This window comes from Monomorium pharaonis, chromosome 1 (genome assembly GCF_013373865.1).
Source record: "Monomorium pharaonis isolate MP-MQ-018 chromosome 1, ASM1337386v2, whole genome shotgun sequence".
Classification (NCBI taxonomy): Eukaryota; Metazoa; Arthropoda; class Insecta; order Hymenoptera; family Formicidae; genus Monomorium; species Monomorium pharaonis.
This window is the reverse complement of record NC_050467.1, coordinates 595,588-619,041: the sequence shown is the minus strand read 5'-3', so window position 1 is coordinate 619,041 and position 23,454 is coordinate 595,588. Positions and strand designations below refer to the sequence as shown.

At 47.8% G+C, this 23,454-nt stretch overlaps 1 protein-coding gene across 1 annotated transcript in view; it reads right to left on the bottom strand.

Moving 5' to 3' along the window:
* Positions 1-400: 400 nt before the first annotated feature.
* The window catches only part of LOC105834040 (Krueppel-like factor 2), a 40,979-nt gene continuing 17,925 nt past the window's right edge, over positions 401-23,454 (bottom strand). Inside the window, exons 2-4 of the mRNA XM_012676233.2 lie at positions 8,522-9,509; positions 8,100-8,159; positions 401-3,787 (exon numbers count right to left, since the gene is read on the bottom strand). Coding sequence (XP_012531687.1) covers positions 3,594-3,787; positions 8,100-8,159; positions 8,522-9,509 — 1,242 coding nt within the window. The 3' untranslated portion in view covers positions 401-3,593. The remainder of the gene's footprint in view (positions 3,788-8,099; positions 8,160-8,521; positions 9,510-23,454) is intronic.

Below are 23,454 nucleotides of genomic sequence, written 5' to 3'. Positions count from 1 at the left end.
ATTTAATTTAATTTAACCTATACGCACGGCATAGTGCCTTATGTTCTTCCACTAGATTCATTTTCCACTCGTATTTCGGAAATCTTATTCTTGTGTGTTTCTTTCACGGATCTTGATATTTTCTGAAAAGAAAATACTTATATTATATTTATGAAAAGATTAATTCGACGATATATTTACGAATTCGTTCTTCATTTTGTGCCGAGGCACTGTAAGATCGACAGAAACGTTTGTTGATAACGCGTTCGAGTATGGAACTTGACATTTTCGATGCTAGATGGCGGGAAAGCGCGGAGCGGACGGTGCTGCCCTCCGCGGAACAGGATTATTATCCAAGTGGAGCGAGAAGTAGCGGAGGATGTCGCGGGAGGGTGCCAGTGTCATCAAACTCGCGACTGCATACAGAGATAATACCATTTCGTATATATTTTTTTTAAATTACACAACACACAAATTACAGCGTAAACATTATAGACAAGACCGTAAGAAGTCGAGAGGTGGTAGGAGGTGCGTACAAATTTTAATAGCGCGCTTCGCAGCACGCTCGTCGACTCTATTGCTGCGTATCTGCAAATGAGGTATATTTCACATTTATATATAAGAGTTAATCGTAAAGTCGACCCAACGAGTAGACAAGCGGGAGACAATCGCTATCAATGAGGGAAAGACGAAGGAGTAGGACGGAAAGAAGGGCAGAAGAAATCCCTCGTGAAAAAAATTCTCACGAATTCTTCATATTTTAAATGTGTATAAAAATCTTTTAAATTGAAAAAAAAATCTTGTAATCCCAAGATTTTAAATCTTGAAAATTTTGAAATTCACACAGGTAAAACATTCTAGAAAAGATTTTCTGGTGTCCCAATTCGTAAAAAAAATTTAGGAAATTTTCTAAAAAAAAAAAAGTTAAAATTGCACAGAGAAATTTGAAAAACTAACATGAAGGATTGCAAAAAAATTTCGCGAACATGGAAGTGAGGTATGAGCGAGGGGAAGAGGAATACACTAAACGACGACGACGACGACGACGACAACAATTTGAAGGAATCAATTTGGAAGAAATGCGGTGACGAGAGACAGGCAGGCAGGCAGGCGGATAGACAGATATAAATAGACGACGTTACTTCGTTTTTCCGTCTAACGTTCGTTTAACTACGTAACTACATAACGATCCGATCGATCGGCTATTGCAACGATCGCGCGTTGTGTACAAAGCGGTGACTACGGATAGAATTTTTCGCGCGCGCGCTCCCGAGGTGGGACATGTCGCGTCGGAACGTAACGGAACGTCCAGATACGCGAAATCGCTTTTCGCCGACGTCTCTCTTTCTCCGTGCGCCAGGGACGGACGATTACTTTTTCAGGCCTGAAGCTGAATGGTCCGGCGTTACCTAGCGACGAAACACGTTAAAAAGAAGACGCATCTTCGTACCTACGATTTAAGAAAATTGGTTAATACTTCGGAAGAAAGTTATACATCGAAGTCTTTGAGGTTTAAAGGATAAAGTCTTTGGATTCTTATGGGGACATTGCCAAGCGAAAATTATTTGTTTTTTAATATGTAATTGGAGATGTGGAAAATATCGTTAGAACAAATGTCATCAGCCGAAGAGATTGTTGCGCGACGTTTCCAGCGATTTAAGAGATCGAGACACGAAAAAATTCATTCTCTCCCACGCGAATCCCGACCTTACTGACGCTAACAAATTTCGTCTCTTTTGCGGTTTTTTTTTCGCGGTGCACGATTTAGACGTTTATGTACACACGAAGGGTGTATTCGCCTTTCGCGCGGTGTACGATAGATCGGATCGGATCGAATCGATCGCGGGGCACGCGTGAGAACGAATTATTCCCGGCCCATCGCTTCGCGTAATATACAGATAATATTACACTACATGGCTATCAGATGCGTATCTTCTGCTTTTTCTTCTGCTTTTTTTTTACACATATACACAAGCGCATACATAGACTACCGCGTGTGTAGAGTACGCATATAAATATACACACTCGCATATAGCACACGGACGCAACATTCGCCCACACACACACACATACACACAACGTGCACGCGCACATCGACCGCCATAAGACCACCTTATCTCCTCAAGACTACGCGAATTTGTACATAAGGCATCACGATATCGTGCCGTTTCTCACATACGAGCGTGATAACGGCGAAGCCGTGATACTCGCTCTTCTATCTATCTGTCTCTCTGCTATCGACGAGGTTCGGTAAATATCGCGGCGAATTTCGCGTTAGCGACGACTATCGAAATGATGCGCGCGCGAGCGACGCGAGACGCGGTGGATTAAGCTTCCTCGGCTCGGCTTAAGCTCTTGCTCGACCGTACGGACGATCGTTTACACGCCAAACAGGATATCTCGAGTCGCGCAGCCATCTCCGAGATAGCGATAATTTCGAGATAACGCTTAATCTGGCAAATCATTTCGCGAGGGACTCGACGTGGCGTCGTCGCGAGCACGATGACGGCTCCGAAAAAATATGAGTGACGGCAACGGAGCTTCCGACTTTGCGCTTCAACTTTTGTTAATAGGAATACGCAGAAGAGACGGCGGGGGGAAGAACACGAGCATGGGAACGAAAAACAAAAAATTGCTATCGCCCGCGAATGCAAATATCTCGACGAGATCTTTAGTGAATCTCAGATTCGTGGTATAAAATGTTTTGAAGCGAATGCGAAGAGTTTACTTATTAATGTGGAAGCTGCCTTTCGAAAGACGGACGGTTTTCGCTTTTACTTTCCAAGAGCACTCGCCTCGCACGATTCAGTCGACGGGCAAGCTCGGATCCATCCGTCGGTGCAAAGTTACGCTATAGTTACCGGAGGGAGGGACGGGGATTGTAATATTCCCCGGCTCAGGGTCCGTGAGTGAGTATACGAGCGCTATGACGAAATATTTCCTCGCGCGATCGCCACCCACACTGAGGATGTATTTCGTCACGACCGCTTAACCGAACGATAGTGAGCGTAACCGAGGCGATCGAGTCGAGACGCGCGAGAGCTCGCTCTTCCAATCGACGCGCTCCGCTGATATGTACACCGCGAATCCGGGGACGACCCCGAAACTGTAGCCGGAATCGTGTGTCGGGGACACGGCGCGGCCGAATTCGATTGCATCGACGATTTACGCAATCGTCGTTCGCGAGTCGAGAGTCAATTTGACGAGAGTCGTTAAACTCGCGAACACTTTCCGAAAAAATCGACCAACAACGAGTCGACGAGAGCGATATGACGTAGCGTCACGGATATCGCTCCGCTTTGGAAATTACGATAATATTTGAGAGATAGTTTTCACTTGTTTTGCTTTTTGTTTAATAATTTCTATAACACGTTTCTGAACTCGCCACGTTCTCCAGTTTCGAAAAGCTCCGCGCCTCGAAGCGCCTGAATGGCGAAAACCGAGTCCAACACAAGTAGTCGAGAACGAACGGAAAGCGCAGGGAGAAGATCTCTCTCTCTCTCTCTCTCTCTCTCTCTCTCTCTCTCTCTCTCTCTCTCTCTCTCTCTCTCTCCCTCTTTCTTCCGTCCGTGATTTTTATCTCTCTCTCTCTCTCTCTTTCTTTCTCTATCTCTTCACTTGGTGTGCTGCTTCGGGAGGTGCCGCTTCATGTGCAGCGCGAGATGATCGCTCCTGGCGAAGGAGCGCTCACAGACCGCGCATTTAAAGGGCTTAGCCCCGGTGTGCTTGCGGTAATGCCGCGTCAATTCGTCGCTCCTGGCGAATCGCCACTCGCATTCCGGCCATTGACACTGATACGGTTTCTCGCCTGGAACAAACCAACAAGAGGAGAGACATGAGTGAACACGTGCGTACTATGAGAGCTATCGCGCGAATTATTACGAAAGATAGGCGGCTGGAATTGCTTAGATTTATTAGACGATTAGGTCTCGACTCTCGAGTGAAGCGATAAAATAAAGAAACGCGTTACGCACGCAGGCGCAATTTAATCTGTCCGCTATTTTCTTCCGAGACACTTATTCCATCGTTAATTTCTATAATGGCTCTTTTTTTTTTTTTAATCTGTCTCTCGCAAGCTTCTCTCGTTCTTTCTGACGCGAGATATATGATCCTTTTGTTCCGTTCGAAAGCGTATCGACCGATATACTCGCGGGGGACCCGGATCGACGCGAAACTCTCCAACGTTTCACGAGCGAGGATTCCGTTCGAGTTTCGAGACAGCGGCGACCTATTAGAGAACAAAGCGTTGCTCTTTGTGAGATAGAGCCGCGGGATGCGGTACACTTAGGTATAAACCTGCCCCGGCCCGTCGCGCCTCTCAGCTACGAGAGAGATGCAGCACGGTGTGACCTTTAACTGTACCTGCATGCCGCAACACGCTCACCTGTATTCTAGCGCAATCGCGCCGGCCGCGAGCGAGCGAGCGACCGGCCGAATGCAGCCCGCTAATGCGAGCCAACGTGCCCGCATTCCGCTCACCTTCGCCGATTATCGAGGAATACGTCTTCCTTATTGTTGTCCGTGTGGCGTATTATTGTGTACCTTCGTAAGCGGCGAGATGGAGAGCTCGTGCGTGCGCGATTCGATTCGACAATCAAAATATGGACGAAGAGATTGGCGGAAGCTCTAAAGAGATTTTAAAAGCGGTACGGGACAAGTTGACGACTCGAATCTCTAAGGGCCGATTTCATCAACTCCGGTTACCTTAACCGGTCGGTTATTCCATTGGAATTGACCAATCGCATTTGTTAATTTTGCTCAACGACAAATACACTTAGGTATAAACCTGCCAATACGATTGGTCAATTCCAGTGGAATAATCGGTCGGTCAAGGTAAACCAAAGATTGTGAAACCGGCCAAAGTTTGTTACAGATACGTTCCTATTATTAAAAAAACCCACGGCGCGGATCGGAGAATAATTAGCATACAGCGTTGCGACTCACTCGATTTGACTCGATTCTCGAAGCGCGCCGCGTTTGACAAATTACCTACCAGATTCGCTCTGACTTTAAACGTCTCCTACGCCAACCGGGCGTCCTGTTGTCTCTCCGGAGGAGGTTTTCGCTGTTCGCGAATCCGATCGCGACGAAAGATTCTCTCGCGAGAACGGTAGGCAAGAAGAAGAAGAAGAAGAAGCCGAGTGCGAAGCGAGTAAAAGCGACTCCACGAGGCGGAGGATCGACGACGACAACGACAACGACGACGACGACGACGACGACGAGAGGGAAGGAGGGAGGGAGGGAGGGAGGGAGAGCGAGCGCACGCACAGGAGAGGAGAAGAAAGAACTCGATAGCTGAGAGATACACCCACGCATCCTTCTAGCCCGTTCCTGTTCCTCCTCTCGCGCACGCTACACGGAGACGACCCTAACCGGTCCTCGCCGCCGCAGCCGTAGCCGCCCTGCACCGCGCCGCCGAGAGTTGCACATGCACATTCAGCGCTGCACAGCATCACGTCGTCGCAACACGTCGTGCCACGCGACGCACAATCCAGGGAACGGTACTACCACCACGAGCGCTATCCATTTACGGTATCGCGCGCGTTCACGTGAGAATTCTTCTCCGCCGCGCCGAACGGCGAAATTTCCTCTTTCGTTTTGTCTACCGGCATCGGCAGGTCTGCACTTCTCGATTTTAACGCTCCTATCAAATTGCTCGAGAGATAATAATATATAACTTATGAATTAATTTACGAAATGTAATCTCTCTGAGAAATAAGAGATAAATCGAATTAAATAGAAAATCAATCTGCAAGAATTATTGTTATTATCCTACTTGTAAGGTTTCTCTTTAAGTTTAAGTTGATAAAATTCGTGATAAATGATGCAATGCGTGTTGCAACGTGTAAACGTTCTTTTAATGGCGCACGTAATACTTGCGACTCCTCGACGACATTTGTGCGCGAAAGTTAATTTTCATCTGCAAGAAATTTTCCATCCAACGTTCAACATCGTTAACCGCTTAACGCGCAAAATTGCGATTCTGCTCTGTGTTCCTTGATTCGCGCGGCGTCGTGCAAGATACGACATTGCGTTACGATGTCACCGGAGTCGCCGATCCGGCTACACCTACGGGGCCTCCGGGCGTCCCCGTTAATTTTGGATCACTTTCACCCGAGAGCCGGCAGCGCTCCATTCCGCGGACAAGTTGCTTTCCAAATACGCTTCCTAGCCCTACTTTGCTCCAGATTTCTTCAGCCGCCGGGCTTTCTCTGGACGCCGCGATTAATCTCTCGGCAATTAATGATGGCGCTTAAACTTTGATTACTTTAAAGTCGGAGAAATTCTAAAAATCAAGTATACACCATGAGAAATTTATCAAGAAATTTATCAGGATCTAACAACTTAATTGATTAACGACGTTCCTACAGTTAACTTAATTACGTATTAATTACGGATTTCTATGTCGTAATCGCGCATGTATAAACCGCGATATTAATATAATAAATTGTGATATTAATCCTGCATTTATTTATTGCGTCGAGATCAATGATTGATAATCGCATTAATTACGAGGGTGATTATAAAAATTGCAAAAATTATTTTCATACAGTACAATTCCGGACGCTAATGTATTAATGACGAAGTCGACGTCGAACACACGTACGGCTCGTGGCACGGCGCATTCACGGCGGTGCAGCGAGGGTTCATTCACGAGTCGTCCGACAGACTTGCGCGCGCGCGCGCGCGAGGGCCACGTGCCCCCCTCAGCTTCTCCTCCACAGCGAAGCGTTCCCTGCCTTCGCTTGCTCTCTGTGTTTGTGATCGCGCGACAAATTGAAATATCTTGGCATAATCTCGCGTATCGATTGATTCTCCACGTTTCTAATCGATCGACAAGATGTACAAGACGTACCAGTCGTGCGACGAGCTGGTACGACGGCAAATTAATTTAGCTAACGCACTCGGCGCGAGCACGAAGAAAAAAAAAGACGCCTGTTCGATTCAAATGTCAGTGGAGGCGAGTACGAGTCACTCGCGCACGATGCGCTTCTAGATACGAACCCACGAAGTAAAAACATTAAGTGACGGGACGTCTTTTCTACATCTCTTATATCTTTATTAATTGTATAAAATTAATTTTGAGAGGCAAGCATGAATGAAGCGAATGGCAATTTTAGCGTGCGATGATCTCGTTTGCCCTGCTTCCTTCGATACGATCTTCTCGGGTCCTTAAAAGTATCCTTAAATTTCGTATCGTTCGACCGATTCGTTCGAGGCGTTGACACGGGTTTACCGCAAAAACTCACCGAGAGGTATCAATTCGAAAGTGGTACATCGCACTTAAGATGCCTCCGGCTTGCATTCCACGAGAGCCTGCCGCGTAGGCACGTGTGCGGGAAGCACACATCTCTCTCTTCGTCCTTCTCTCCGCCCATCTCTCTCTCTCTCTCTCTCTCTCTCTCTCTCTCTCTCTCTCTCTCTCTCTCTCTCTCTCTCTCTCTCTCTCTCTCTCTCTCTCTCTCTCTCTCTCTCTCTCTCTCTCTCTCTCTCTCTCTCTCTCACGCTCTCGCTCTTTCGCGTGCGTTCCACGCGTGTGGGAAACTAGCATGCGTGTTCGTCCAGGTAGCACACGGCGGCAGGCGGTGTTGGTGCCGCGCGATTCGCGTCCGTGTGTTGGCGAAGCTTGGATAGGGATAGGATAGGATGTGGGTCGGTCGCTAGCTTCGCTCTAAACGGAGAGTCGCATACCACGAGAGCTTCGTGCGTCCCTTACCACGTTTACATATGATAGAAGCGCCTTTGCGCGACACCGCGCGCAAGCGGTGCCAGTGAAGAAACGGAGAGATGGAAACGAAGAGATAGAGAGGAGAAAGAGAGGAGAGAGAGAGAGAGAGAGAGAGAGAGAGAGAGAGAGAGAGAGAGAGAGAGAGAGAGAGAGAGAGAGAGAGAGAGACGCTCAGGACCGCGCCCTGCCCACGCGCTAACGTCGGCTGCGCGACCTCGCGCTTTCAAACTCTTCGTCTCGCCTCGCGTAGATGAGCTACATACCTAATTACTGCAAAAATACACGGTAGCCCCTCCCCGTAATCTTAGCGTTCGCTCCCTTGTACTAGCAACAACATTACACGGCGTCAAATACGTTATATGTTGAAATATAGATACGTTTTTTCACTCACCCGTGTGTATCCGCTGATGAGCCTTCAGATGCGAGCTCTTCGTGTAGACTTTCGTACAACCTGCGAAAGAGAGCATGCAGTTGGGTCGGAGGTCAAAGACAGAAGTGCGATAATTGAGAGAAAGTCAAAAACTTGAGCGAAACGTCCGTTAGATGCTTAAATAACGTAAAATATTTTCGTTTTATCGTAAAAAATATATGTTATATCGATAAATTACTAGTTCGTACAACAATAAAATATAAGCTGCGATCTACAAATTACTCTATCGAATCTCAGTATTAAAACATTTAGTTTAATTAATTTGGATGTTATATCGACACCGTAAATGTTTTGTGATGTGTACAATTTATCTTCCAGTACTTACTTAAAAGAAGTGCACTTTCGAATTCAGGACCAAAGGTATCAAAGTCGTCAATGCTCACCTATGAAATCGCAGTGGTGCACCCGACGCTTCTCCAGCTCCGGGTTGTTCCGCCTGTTGAACTTGTTCGACATCGCGGACGATTGAATCCTGTGGGCCGGATTCAAGATCGGGCCCGGCTGAGGATACGGGGGTGGCGGGGTCCGCCTGGGTGGACCGGCACCGATAGGCGAGCCGGGATCGGAGATCGGTGGCGTCAACGGTGAAATATACATCAGCCTCGTCATCGAGCTGTAGAGCGGCGACGTCGCGTTGCCGCTCGGTTGAAGATGACTGGTCGTCGACGAATCACTGTTGCCACCACCGCCGTTGTTGCTGCTGTTGCTGCTGCTGCTGCTGCTGCTGCTGCTGTTGTTGCTGCTGGCGCCACTGCCGCTACCGTTATTGCTTCCGGCATTATTCCCACTCGCGCTATTACTACTAATAGTCCCGCTGTTGTTGTTATTGTTGTTGCCGTTGGGGAAGCTCTTGAAGAGCGCCCCCGTCGTCGCCGTCGTCGCCGTCGTCGTTCGATGATGGACGACATGCTGAACACTCGAGGGATTGGGAAAGGGATTCTGCGAGGGGTTCGTGGCCGGTCCCTCGAGGAGATGCAATGTCGGCGGCGGTGGCAACGGTTCGGTCTTGATCTCCACCGGGGAGAGAACCGGCGGCGAGGTCACGTCGTCAGCCTCCATCTTTACGTGGGACTGCGAGCCCAGCATGTCCGCGTTCTCCGGATCCAGCTTCTGGATGCTCGACGTGATGTCCTCCCAGAGCGGCGGTCGGAGAAAGACGTCGTCGTCCTGACCCCCGGTCGCCGGCTGACTCCTGGCAGAGACGAAACTGGCCTGAGGTGGTCGGCACACCGCCGTAGGCCCGCCGACCTCGAAGAAGTCCTCCATGTGCACGGAAGGCTCCCGCACGTCTCTCGCGTCCGTCTCATCCTCGTCCAGCCTCTGCAAACGATCGAGATCCTGCCTGCACAGCAAAGTGTCCAGGTCCGACGTCTGCTGAGGACAGAAAAAACAGGACTCGTCGTGTGTAATCGTTTAATTTGTAATTTTCTAATTATATTCATTTCATTTACATTATTTTATTGTATCATATTTTTAATACAGTTACTTTCCATACGATATAATCGAATGCTATCTCTTGAATGACTCTAATCAGCATTATCAATTATTATCATAATGTTACTTCTTTTCAATGCGATACGCGAAGCTTTTCAGTGACAATTAAAAAAAAAAAAGCTTCTCCGAACGTACGTTCATCAGAGCTCTTCCACTGACGACGATCGGTCAGAGTCCCTTCGGACTATTTTAGCATTTGAGATTGTAAAGGGCGCATCTCTGTGGAGAAGAGGACGCGGAGGGCGAGTGACTTGCGATATGGTGATACGCGCACGGTAAAGGTCCCCGGGGTCGGGCGTCGTCGTCGTCAACATGCACAACGCCGTCTCGCCCTACGACGTCCAGCACGCGTGAGGAGGAGCGACGGAGGAAGACGGAACGCGGGAGGCTGGCGATGCCGCGTCATCCTTTGCATGATTTGTACACGAGCAACGCCGCCCTCGCGCCCCGTGGTACAGCACTCGCTCGTCCTGTCTCTGTCTCTCTCTCTCTCTCTCGTCGCTGTGTCGAAAGACGACGACGACGACGACAACGACGAGTGCCACCTCGCTACAACGCGCGCGTTTGATGCATAACATTCGAAGGATTTCTACAAGGGCTTTTTCGAACAGATCGACGCGTCGCTCACTCGTCGCCGGCGATGGCAGCCGTCGATACTCTGTTCTCGCGCCGGAAATGCGTGTGGGTATCAAACGCGAGGTCGGGAGAGACAGTTACGGCATCGTTTCGATCTTTACGACTTTAACACTTCCGCTGGAATCTAAAGTCTTGGCTGAAGCTACGGAATCGTATCGAGTCGTATCGTACCTGTCGAAAAAGGGTCGAGAAAAGACCTGTCGTCACACCCCTGCTCCGATCTTTGGGGTTTCAACTTGTAACCTTTAAAGTCTCTCGGATCGAATTAAAAAATGTGAAAGATCCGTGAAAGAGAGATGTTTCTTCGAGTGTTTCAGTAAACGCTTGTAGATTCGTTGAAAAATAAATTCATTTTGAGCTTTCGATCGGGATTTGCTGCTCGCGCGGCTTGTGTGTAGCCCGTAATGATTTATGAATTATTTACACAATGAATAATTCATCGTCGGAAGATTGGTACACTCGCGACACTCGATCGTACCTGATATGCAATTTGAAAAGCTCGTGTGCGCGAGCGAGATACGATATGCCCGCGAAACATTATACTTAAAAATCTTTATGCTAAATTGTACGTGTCGACGAACGACAGCGAAGATTTTGATTTTGCGAATGTCGGGGAAAAAAGTATAGATTCCACGCGAGTAGAAGAAAATAGGAGTCGGTGTCGTCGTTTATCAACCCTTTATAAATGTAAAAATTATTTTATAATACCGAATAAAAATAAGGAGATCAATCTTTTTCGATAGAGGTCCTGCGACGCAAGTTGAAAGATTGCGAGCGAGTACCACTTGAAATGGTATGAAGGGAAGATTGATAGCGTAAGGTTCGCATCTTGCACGTAAAAACAGCATTTGGCGTTTCTCGATCTGAATAACATCCAAACCTGCGATCCAGGACTGAATATACTATTCGGGCGCGAAAACACACATGACGATATTAAATACGGCTGTTCGTAACAAACGCGAATCCGAACGTTTCTCTCTCGGTCCATCCGGACCCGCCGCGGCGCAGGGACCAGCCTCTTTTCCTTACGATCTCTCGTCATCCGTCTCTTTCTCGCGTTGCGATGATAATGATAGTGCGGAGCGCGAGCAAAGTTCGTCCATCCGGCTATTAATGCGCGTAATCATAGAGCCAGGGTCGCCGGTGTTAATAATGCGTTTTCGAATCTGTCGGAGCGAGAACGAACACCCACGCCGCGCCGCCGATACTGCGTCGTCATTATGTAGCGGCGTGAACGCGCGCGCGCGTGTGCGTGTGCGTGCGTGTGCGTGCGTGCGCGCGCGCTCCCACGCGCGCGTCCACGACACGAGCGCGCGAGTGCACGCTATATACGCTAATATCGCCGCTTGATTATTCCAGGTGATCGCAAGCTGGTTTGTTGATCGCGCGCACCAGTAACACACAACGACGACGATGACGACGTAATTCGTTCTTGGAAAAGGAATCATTTTTTTCTCCCTCGACCGTAGCGAGCGAGCCAATAAATCCAGTTCGTCTCGTATTCCGGTGAATACGAGATACGATATCCGTTCTCCTACGACTCGATTAGCATGCAGCCAATGATTCCGGAGCGCGCAAGAGCGTATTAACGGGTTCTCTCGCGCGAGGAAACATGGAAAATCTCTCGTGAGAAGCGAGAAAAGTCGAGAACCCTCGGGATCGTCTCTCGATACAAAAGTGTAATCTGCACTCGTACGGGCAACTATTCCGAGGTGAGATATCATCGAGGGAGATATTATCGAGGCTCTTCGAAGCGAAGCTTCGAGCACCCTCTCTCCTTCTATTTTTACTAAAAAAAAGTGAGAAATTCGATTAAATATAGCCGTTTATCGGATTGCGTAACGTCTTCGCGGCGCGGCGCCTCCGATAACTCGCGCGAGCGAATCGACTCGCACTTGACAATTTATCACGCGGTGCGAATCGGCCTAGTCTAAATTCATCGATAAGAACCCGTCGCGCGGCCAAGGAAGACGGAATTATAGAAGAATCGAGGCGACGCGCGACGCCATGCTTGCTCGCGACGAGAAAACGCAGCGCGCAGAAGCAAGCACAGCTCGCCGAATCAATCTGGGGAGGCCACACCCTCTGACCTAAACCCGTATTATCGCGATAAACGCCCAGGAAAATGTCAGCCATGAAGCTGCCCCGAAATGTCTTTCCGCGATTCTCGCCGAAACGAGCTTATCGCCATCGTCAGGCCGCGGCTTGGCTTCGCGCTCGATCCCATCGCGATCGCAATCGCGCTCGCGAGTACGCTCGCGATCCGTCATATTTTTCTGCTCGTCGAAGTTCATCCCTCTGACCTCGATAACAACAACGCGGGGTTGGCGTGACTTCGAGACAGCTAAGGGGAAGCAGAAGGTTCTGGGAAATGAAAAAAAAAATCAATAAACTCTGATTTAATGTGTAAGCACAGAAATGAATTGAATGTAACATCTTTCTGTGGCCTTTATACTTTATACTATATATATTGACGATAAAAGAAATTTTATCGCATTTGCAATGACTTTGTGACGAATCAAAGTTTACCGAGTTTTCCGCCATTATAAATCTTACTACCCCCTTATAATACCATGCCTATAATACCATGGATTGCAGATAATCACTTCCTTATACCTACTCGATGACCTATCGTAACTATAATTTAATCGATATTATAACCATATATCCAGGAAAACGCGAAATCTGTACGCCAGGTTCTACCGGGAAACATTAGTGGAAAGTTCGACGTATCGTTCATCCGCGATTAATTCGCGTTCGCGCGAGTTCTCCGATTTCTCTTTCTCTCGCAAAAATACATAAAACCTTAGAATTTCGTTAAAGTGACGCGTTTGAAACGTTAAACGAGCGTCTCTCGTTAGTCGAAGGGACGTGTGTGTGTGTGGCTCGCAAGAGGCGGAACGACAAGGAGACAAGAATAAGGTTGAGCTCGGGGTCTCCACTCGGTTGCGGGCGACTGCGTCGCGTCGCGCGTACAAGACGCACGGAGGTCCCTGGCATCCTCTCCGATCTCCCCCTCGAGGGGGCTGTACATCCCGTAGCGCGCGAGCGCGGACACGTAGATTCTATCTCTCCGTCCATTCAGCCGGCTAGGTAATAAAACTCTCGCGCCCATTATTTACTTGCATTATCGTTACTTTACGCCCACGCGGACGCGCGCGTATTTATGGTGAAATTATTCAGCATTATTTCGCGGATATGAATAAGATGACGCCGGAGATACGTCGCCGTCGCCGTCGCCGTCGCCGTCGCCGTCGTGTGAGACGCGAATGCGCGAAACCTTTCAGGCGGAAAGCGAAAATCTAACCGCGAGGTGATCTAATCGCGCGATCGCGACTCTACCCTCGGCGTGAAGAAGAAACCGTGAGCGTAATCCACCCTTTCGCCATATTACGATACTACGGCGAACTCATCATCGACGCTATCGCCGCGTGACGAGATCGCCGGGGCCGATATTTCGGGGCCAATCTGCTGGAAACCCGCCGGAAGCGACGGGCTTTCAGCCCATCGACTAAAAGTACGTAGGGCAACCCGAGGGGGTTGCAAAGGGAAAAAATCGATTCCCGGGTACCGTTGCGCAAGTGCCTCGAAGAGGACGGCGCGGCGCGGCGCGGCGATTAGGATGAGGAGGCAAATGGCGGCGATGGCGGCGACGGTAGGCCGGAGAGTATCATTGTTCTCTGTACACATTTCGTAAGTAGATTGGCATTTGTGATGCAAGTCGAGCCGTGCTGCTGCTGCTGCTGCTGCTGCTGCCGTTGCCGCTGTCGCCGTCGCCGCCACTGCTGTTGCCGCTGACCTTTAAACGACTTTCTTTTAGACCACGCGTGACTTGATCTCGGAACTCGATTCTGCTCGATTCTTCCCCTCTCGTCGCCCTCTTCTGCTCGACGTGAGAGTGATACATGCACCAGCAGCAGCAGCAGCACCGGCGTCTCGCCGCGCGGAAACGCGCGCGATTTCTGCGTGCGATATTCGCGAGTTATCGCAATGCGACGACTAATTACTCGGCGCACGGAAATTTATGTACCTCGTGCTTTGCCGCACGCGCTTCTTAACGCCGATCTGACGAATCCCGCGGAACTCTTCCGTCCCCCGACGATCATCGTATGCGATATGCAAATATAGATATTTGTCGTGGCGCATATGTATAAATATGTATAAATATATAAATAAATGTATAAGCGTGTAAAAATATACATCAATGCGGAGGTATATTAATGGAAAACGTAACGCGCGCTGCGTAAACGATTATATCAAACAAGTTCTTCGGTATATACGGCAATCCGGTTCGCTCGATTTATCTCTCTCGAGCGTTCGTGAGACGTTCGATTGATAAGGGCCGGCGAATCTCCCGAGCTGCCGATGCCGTCGCAAAATTCGTGGCTCGATCGACACGTAACGATCTGTTTGTAGCTGCCCACAATAATTGCGACTCGCGGCCAGACCGCCGACTTCCCGGCCGGAAAATTACTTAATGAATATGGGCATGCAACGCATTACGTCGTATTAAAACGCACGTGCGCGCGCGGGCACATCCCTACCGCCGCTTCGCGAAGCGGAGTTTGACAAGCACGCTCGTGTTACCTCAGCACGTGGCGTCCGTGCAACCCCTTTTCATCCCCTCGTCGTCCCCGGCACGTGCGATACGGTTTGTCGTTGTTTGTCCGACGACCATTTACGAAGTCGCGGTGTTAATCGAATAACTCAAAGGTCCGCGACGTGGGTTAATTGCCCGTCATAAAAAAGCCCCTGCTCCGTATAATAATGGTTTTATTTACTTGTCAATTAACATGCGGAATCACCTTTAAATGTTAATTGATTAAGTGAGCACGGGGACAGATAGACTTCAGGCTGAAAGCCGAGCTCCGTCCGCGTGCTCTCGAAAACAAATCGAGAGTCAATCGATTAATTCCGACGAATCGTCGGTTAGGAGGAATGCACATTTTTTTTTTTCATAATCGAATAATTGATTCTCTCTCCCTCGTCGACTTCATGCCCGACTACGTGCCGGACGCTACGCCGACTATTCTCGTTTCTCTCCGCTTCATCACGGCACGGCACGCTTCATCATCGATCTCTCGCATTGTTAGACGCTCGTCTCACGCGATCCGCACATCCTGCGGATCCACTCCCCTCATTAGGACACCTCGAGTCATATATTACCGCGCGCGCACGCGGCGCATTCTACGGGATGCATAAATCCAGGTGCAACGACAAACGGCGATTAACACGGCGAGACCCGTTGTGGTCATTTCGGACCAGCGGCGAGTGGAAACCTCTGGTCAACTTTTAGCCCCGTACTTTCTCAGTGGCGCTTAATCCATATTAATGACGCAAATTTTGCAAACAAAAAAAAAAAACTGAACTAGCTTCTTAGCGTAACCCTCGTTTATTTACGCTCGAAAAATTGACGCAATCACGATTTAGATAAATTCGCCCGAAGGTTCCTCTCGATCACCTCTCACCTTTTCGTCCGTAAGGAAAAAAAAAACAAGGAAAAAATTCCACGGTCGGCTTCCTAATGTTTACTGCACGTTGATCGGTAAATATAAACCTGATTCGAATCTCGCCACGGTCATTGATGATTCGTCATCGCTTCCTCCCGCCGTCCCGCCGCCGCCGCGATAGAGGGAATGCTCGCCAAAGATTATCGTTATCGACTCGACCATGGTTTTCGTTACGCAAGCGCGTGAGTCACTTCTCGAGAGCCGCTGACTCGCGGGATGATCCCTTTGGCGAAAACCGGGATCACTCGCTTCGTGGCCGGCTCGTTCACGATGTTGTGGCGCATTAACGTGATTACACGCTACGCTAACGTTCCTTCCTCGCGGACTCGAGAGTCAGCTGGTAGCATGCGCGCGCGCGCGTCAACTTCCGTGCTACCTGGGCATCTCCCTTGTAATTTGCACCTGGTATTTCGATTCTATCTGCGCGTGATTCCGATAACGTCGCCGAACGAGGCCAGAGCCGGACGTAATCTCGAAATTTCTTTCTCTTTCACCCCACTAATTTACAAGGGGACACGTACGAGCGGGCGAGTAAAATTGCATACGATACAAATGCAATCTGTCATAAGTAAAATATTACGAGTGAACTGTAATGCAACTTGTAAAATGATGAGGGAACTCACGCGTTCAAAACGCGCATAAAGTACATCAGGTCTCGAAAAACAAAAATAATTACATATTGCATGCAGAGTTATAAAGAAGATGCTTGCGTTGCATCTTTTTAGCTGAGATTTTGTTTAAAAATTTTCAAAATATATTGCGCAATTTTACTACAATGTTGTATAACAATCTCTTCTTTTCTATGATTCCAGAAAATACATTAATGAAAATACATTAATGAAAAAAATGATTATATTAGCGGTACCTTAGATATAATGTTTGGGGGGAAAAAACATACACGCGAAAGAGCCTTTTCGATAAACCTCTGCTACGAAACTATTACGTTTTAACCCGGTGCAAGTCAATTTTGGGGCCGGAAAATATGTAGCCGTCCTTGACTGCGGGGAGCACGGAAAAGCCATGGGAAGGAACGTCCAACGAGAGAGGGGATGGGGAGGCATCGCTGTGTTGACGAAAGTAATAGCGCGGTTGTTCCGGTTCAGAGGATCGTTACACGCGTATCTAACGCCACGGAGAGAGAGAGAGAGAACCCCTCGCCGCCGATGACCCCCCGTTAATGCACTTTTAATTAATTAAACGGGCTGATGGGCTGCAGCCCTCCCCTCTCCTCTCTCTTTCTTCGTCACGGGTTCTCGTGTGCCGACCTCGCGTGCCGCCGGCTGTCCGTTCTAGGTGCAAACTCGTAGGCTCCCTCCGGTATCCGGCTAAACGTTTCTCTCTTTCTCTCCTTCTTCCTTCAGCGATCCCGTCACGCTCCTCCTCGTCTCGTTCCTTCGTCGTTGAAAGCTCGCTGCTGCCCGTGGCATTCGCGTAAAAGCTTCGCGTACAGCGGGCGCTAATAGGTCACGCGAATAAAAGTGGAGCGAATGCTTTTAGCAGAGACTGAAAGCACGTATATTTGTTTCAAAGGAGCATAAACTATTTTAATGTCAGCGGAGTTACTAGAAAGTAAATATTAAAAGCTCTGATGATTAAATCTCAGATACAAATATGATCGATAAAGGTTAAAAAAAAAAACACAAAGTGGCATAGAGGCAAACGGTGAGAAATAATGAATATAGACGAATGTTTTTGCTTCAAAATAAGGCATGAAAAGCAAATACGCATATGATTCGTATAAATAATTTTATATTTTTTGCTGCATATTATTGATCCGTAATTTCAGTCATCTTTATTGCAAACGTGAATTTTTTTCCCCTGATTGTGATCGCAACGGATATTAATAATTCAGCTGTGTGTCGCTTGAATGTCATGATATGCTATTGATTTTATAATTATTGTAATAAAGTAAGTTTTTACCCATATATTTACATCTATTGGAAATAAGCGCTCAAGTGTTTTCACAACGTACTCGTTACGATTTCTCATCTACAACATCTCGACAATGTCATCGAAACGTCTCTGCTCATTCTCTCTTCATCGATATTATCCGCGGCGGATTAATTTTTTTTTTTCGCCTTCGAGAGATGAGAGGGATCGGGAAGAAGGCGGAGTTCATTCGTACGAATGTGCAAAATGGATTGTCTAAGTCTCGCGCGTCTCTTCCGCTCGGCTACGTGGACCACCCGAGAGCACGGCGCGGCGCCGATTTCTTTTGTTGTTCTCGGCGCTGCCGTAATTAAACTTACCGATGACGTTGATTTAGTTACTCTCTACGCGCCCTACACCCCCCAACGGGATACACGCGCGAGCCTCGTGTACGCGAGAGCCTCGGATCGCATTTATACGGAATAAATAATTTCACGGCCGGATGGACCGAGTCACCTTTCAGACTTGTGATTTACCTTACCGGTTGCAACGCTTTGCGTATCATATACCGTACATGTAACTACATCTCAACTTCAATTTCCTAACGGGTACGAGGTCTTTAAAATTCCACCAATCCAGTGAAAACCTCGCTCCTACGAATATGTGTTGTACAAATGTTACATGATTAATATCCAATCGTCATCTCCATTAGTAAAGTTCTAGACCGGTACTTTCATAGTCCATTCTTATATTTAGGATTATCTTGGGTTTATTTTTAGATACTGTACGAATCATTTTAATGGCTACAAAATATCTGAAGATAAACTAGAGATAATCTTATATTTAAGATCAGACTATGAACATCGACCTAAGAAACGTCAATTAAATTGAATAATATAAGTAAAGGAGTCTTATACGCTAAATATATTTATCTAAAAAGCGGCCCATTATTCTTTATCGTTTCCATTTCCTCTTCCGATGCTCCGCATTTTTAATCGTTAATTACTCGAGAACTATGCAAGCTCCTCGATATGTTTATTTAGGGGGGGAAAAAAAAACGCGATTGCGAGGGGGACATTCGGTCATCTTGGGGCCGCTCCGTATACGGCGGAGGACGGTGCTCCGGTAGACGGGCTACGCGAGATGCACAGGACGATTAGAACGAATGGTCGTTATAAATCAGTTCCCTCGTTGTGGACCCGACTTGCGAGGAGACGCGGAATACGAAAAAGAGAGCAAGGTAGAGAAAGAGAGAGAAAGAGAGAAGCTTCTCTCGAGCGAACCGAGATTTCGTCGTACACCTTCTTCTCCACCTCCTTGTCCGTTTTCTCGGCGCATTCTAATCTACTCGCGCGCCCAAATAATCCTGATCCACTGACATCTCGCCCGTAACGGCAGTCTCCCGACTGAAATAAATGGCCAAGGCGGGATGCAAGATCACGGTGACATCACGGGAGGACATGGTCCCGGCCGAGAGGACGTAATTATCCGTGAAGCTCTTACATCGATTCCATTCACTACTTGGGTAGTTAAAGCCTCAGTTGTGCGTTAACATGCAGTATCTGTTCAGTACAACATCTTCTCCATATTGCGTTTAATATTATTTAAAATTTATCAATTTTTCTCTTGGAAAATTTTAAATTCCAAAAATACTTTTATTATTTAATTACAGTGTTTAATATCTTGTTTCAATAACGATTGTAATCTTGTTTTCTTTTCGTCCCGTTATACAATTATACAAATAAATAATTATACAAATAAAAAAAGGATGCAAATAAACTTGTAATATTTGTCGCGGAAAAATTTTCTAAATAAACACTCGCGATTTTCTCGCGAGGCGATTTGATTTCTCTTTTCTCGTAGCATATTTGCTATCGATCGAAAGAAATTCATCGATTCCATCTACCGGACGATACGATGCGCTGGTACACCAAGTCAGAGTCCGATGTCAGTAAGAAAAACCGGTTGGAACAGTTGGTACCTTCATCGAAAGTGATAGTCGCGTGCAAGCATTCTGAAGTTGAGATCGCAGAAGCCGATCCTGTTGCCGGCTGACATACTTTTTCTGTAAATTTGTGGCGAGGTCACGTGCCTATACTAGCGAGAACGGATCAATGAAATCGATCGAACGGGAAGCCTAGAAATCGGCTTATCTCCTCGTTCCTCGTTAACGAGAGAGATCTCGTTCCTAATCCCCAGCGAGCGTTCCCGTACGGCAATCGTTCAACGTTTTACCTTGCATTCGTATCTCGTCCCCTCGAGGAAAGATTCGTGAGTCAACAATCGCGGAAACGGCTCGCACACGACTCTCGTCGTTCGGCCGATCGTTGTTCAAACTTGGAGCGCTTTTATTTGTCGATTTCCTACGACTTCGGCGAACGAGAGTTTCCTGTTGAACCGAACCACGATGAGTCAGTCCGTCCAACTTGCACGCTCGAGGGAGGGAAAATGTACCGTACCGTTATGAGTTTTTTTTTTCCTCGCGATAAGACGCATATGAATGTAAATATGACAAGAACCCAGAGAATCTCTTTCCAATTCTATAGAATAAGAAACATTGCCGTTTCGTCGCTACGACCTGTCGTCGCCGAAAGCTAATCCGAGAAGAGAATATCGGAAGCAAATTTCGATCCCGGGTGTTTAGTTCGTCGACGCTCTCAACCGATCCCGAGGAAGGAAGAGAAGGCGCTCCGGAGGGAAAGAAGGGGACGGGATGAAAGGATACGGGGAGAGACAGGAAAGAGACGAAGAGAGCACGAAGTGAGTCAGATGGAAACGTCGGTCCCGTCCGTGAGCACACGTGTGCGTGTCGTACGAGTCCACCCAGTATGTTAATTCGCGCTGATGACCCCATCAGGAAACATGTTCACCGCTGAGTGGAGGAGCCGAGTTTTCGTTTCGTGCCTCTTCGGCATTCGTGCCGTATAATACGCGGTCCCGCGTGTGAGTGAATGCGTGCGTGCGTGCGTGCGTGCGCCACGACGCACGGCGCACGCACACGGCCACGCGTGTACGTGCGCCGGCTAACTCTCGACTCGAGCAATCGTTATTCCCTCCTTCCCCCCTGTCCTTCCCCCCCGTCGATCTCCGCCCACGCACTTGCCCGAACATTCCAGCCAGCCACAGGACGACGAGGCTAATCCTAATAGAATTACCGTATGCTCATTAAGAACCGTCAAGAGCGCCGATTCAATGTTCTCTCTCGTCTCACGCTGATTCGCCGCCGATTTTTTTCACAGCGTTGCTACCGGCGAACATGGACTCTCTTCAGAATTTCTTCTGAATCGATAAGAAATTAGACTTAATCCAAAAATCTAGTAAAGGGGATAATTTTTTCACGCGATTGTCCATTGAGTTTATACTATATGTTTACTTTTACAATTTTACGTAAGCGGCTGAATCAGCGCTTATCCATCTATATTTGGATATGAAAAATATTGCGGAACATTTTTTGTATCGATTAAAAAAAAAAAATGACGGTACCTACTTAAAGACGGCCACACACCGTGTTCTTACGCTTCCTATTCACGCGACGAGCGCGCGTGAAGGGAAATTGATTTGGCTCAGCGAATACCCGCCTCTCCTAGCCGCGGAGCTTACAGCTTATAGGAATACAATAAGACAATTATGAAGGACGGATGGACGGGAAGATAGGCGACGGATTAGACGGAGGAAACGGTAAGCCGGTCCAATCAGCCGGTTCGTATTTATCACGAGGAGAGACGAACGACAGTCACCAACGGAGGAACCTGCGCGCGTTCTCGCGCAGAGGCGTCGAAAAGATCGACGGCTATGGAAATGCGAATGTCAAGATGCGAGACGTCGATTCGATTTGAGGGAGAAAAGGAGGGACGGAAGGAGATCGACGCCACTGCACGAGCGAGATGTCCCGATGTCCTATCGGGGATACGAACCAGGAGGAGCCTCGGCCCCTCAGCGGGGGACGTTAATACTTAAGTATAAGAGAGCTCCCCTTCGTTCGATAGAACCGTCGATCTCCGTGCTAGTACTGCCAAATCCGACCGGTACCGCGCATACATCGAGATACGCATCACGATTTTAGATCTTGATATTCCGGAACAGTTCCATTATGCAGACATTACAAATTCAGAACATATTTCAATGTTGTGGATGTGTGTGAAGTTTAATTACGTGATATTTTTTTTATCATTTATTATTTTATCTGCACGACGAAAGTTTGCCGCGCGAGGAAAACGAGAGTCCCGCCGCGCGCTAATGAAAATCAATTTCGGAATGGAAAAGGATCGATCTTATCGTCCGTATAATGCAAGGGACAGTAATGACGTTCGTCGACGCTATAGCGCATCGGCGCGCACGTGAGAGATTACGACGCATTCAATTAACATCTCGATACGTCGCACGGCCATTATTTTAATTACACTTACCGTTCTCGAATAGAAATGAAAATAAGGCCGCGCCACTAAGAAGCGTCGCGGATTCTTCAATTTCTTCCTCGTCTCGATTGTAACGAGCGACGTCAGGCGTTTCTCGATCGAGTACGCGACGTGAGATACTTGCCAATAGAAAGAAATGGAAGGAAGTCTGAGAATGTTGAATCTAATCGACCATCCCGAAGATTAGAAACTTAATTTCGCGGAATGAGCACCTGTCGATTCCTCTTAATTCACTTACGTCTTGTTTTTCATTGGCGCATTAGAGGCGAGTAACGGGCGCGCCCGCACCGTCTGCGTATAGGCACACTTTCGCTGTAATAATATTAGATAGCAATCCGGGTGATTTCTAAGTATGTTAAAATTTCGTAGAATATTACTGTGAGATTTCCGCGAATCCGGGGAAAACTGTTAGCCTTATCCCGTTCCAGGCACGTGGCTGTCTATCTAAAAGCGACGGAGTGTCATCGCTGAAGTCATACGCAATGATGCATGCACTGTCGCCTGCTGTTACGCGAATATTAACCGCACCATTAAAGATTGCATCGGTAGAATTTCGCTGCGACTCTCGTAGCGACTTGATTACTAACGTATAATACGTGTGCGTGATGCATCGCGATGTTTTATGACGATCGTCATAGGCTATTTAGAATTAGATGGCAGATCCCAAACAGAAACGACACGTATCATTCGTCGCATATTAAACATATTATATTTTAATCGCGATTCCAACTGGCATCGCCTTACTCTAAAAAATGTACGTAAAATTATATAATTTGTAATAGAACATAAAAAATGTTTTTATCTCTAATCGTGCAAATATATATCTTTTTATATTGGACAGAAAGTGACATTTGTGCGATAAAAATTAGAGATAAAAAGTACTAAAACAAGTTATAAACTATGTGAAATAATTTCTTTTACACCGTATCGCATCGCGCGACATACCCTATATCGTACGTTTCTTTTTGTCGCCCGACGCATTGTACCTAATTGACGTCGAAAGCGTCCGAGAAAGGTAGGTGTACCGAATCGCACGAGGCGAGCTTGTATATACGTGATTGCGATTCTGCACGTGGATGGACGACGCGTTCAAGGGATACCTCAGACTGCGCGGTTTTTGCGCGAGAACGGCCGAGATAGAGAGGAGAAAAGGAAAGTTATACTCGGTCGGGCCGAGAGGGGGAGGAGGGGGGGGGGGAGTCAGATACCAAATCCAGCGAGGGCACAGAGGAGACGGACGCGTGCACCGCCCGGTCCTCCGATCCTCCACCTTTTCCTCGTCCTCCCCCTCTTCGTGCCCGGCGCGCACGGTCGATCTCATCGTGGACCAGATACCAACCGCGGCGCAGAACCGGGACCAACGCGATCAACGGTGGTCGTATTGTAGTTGAT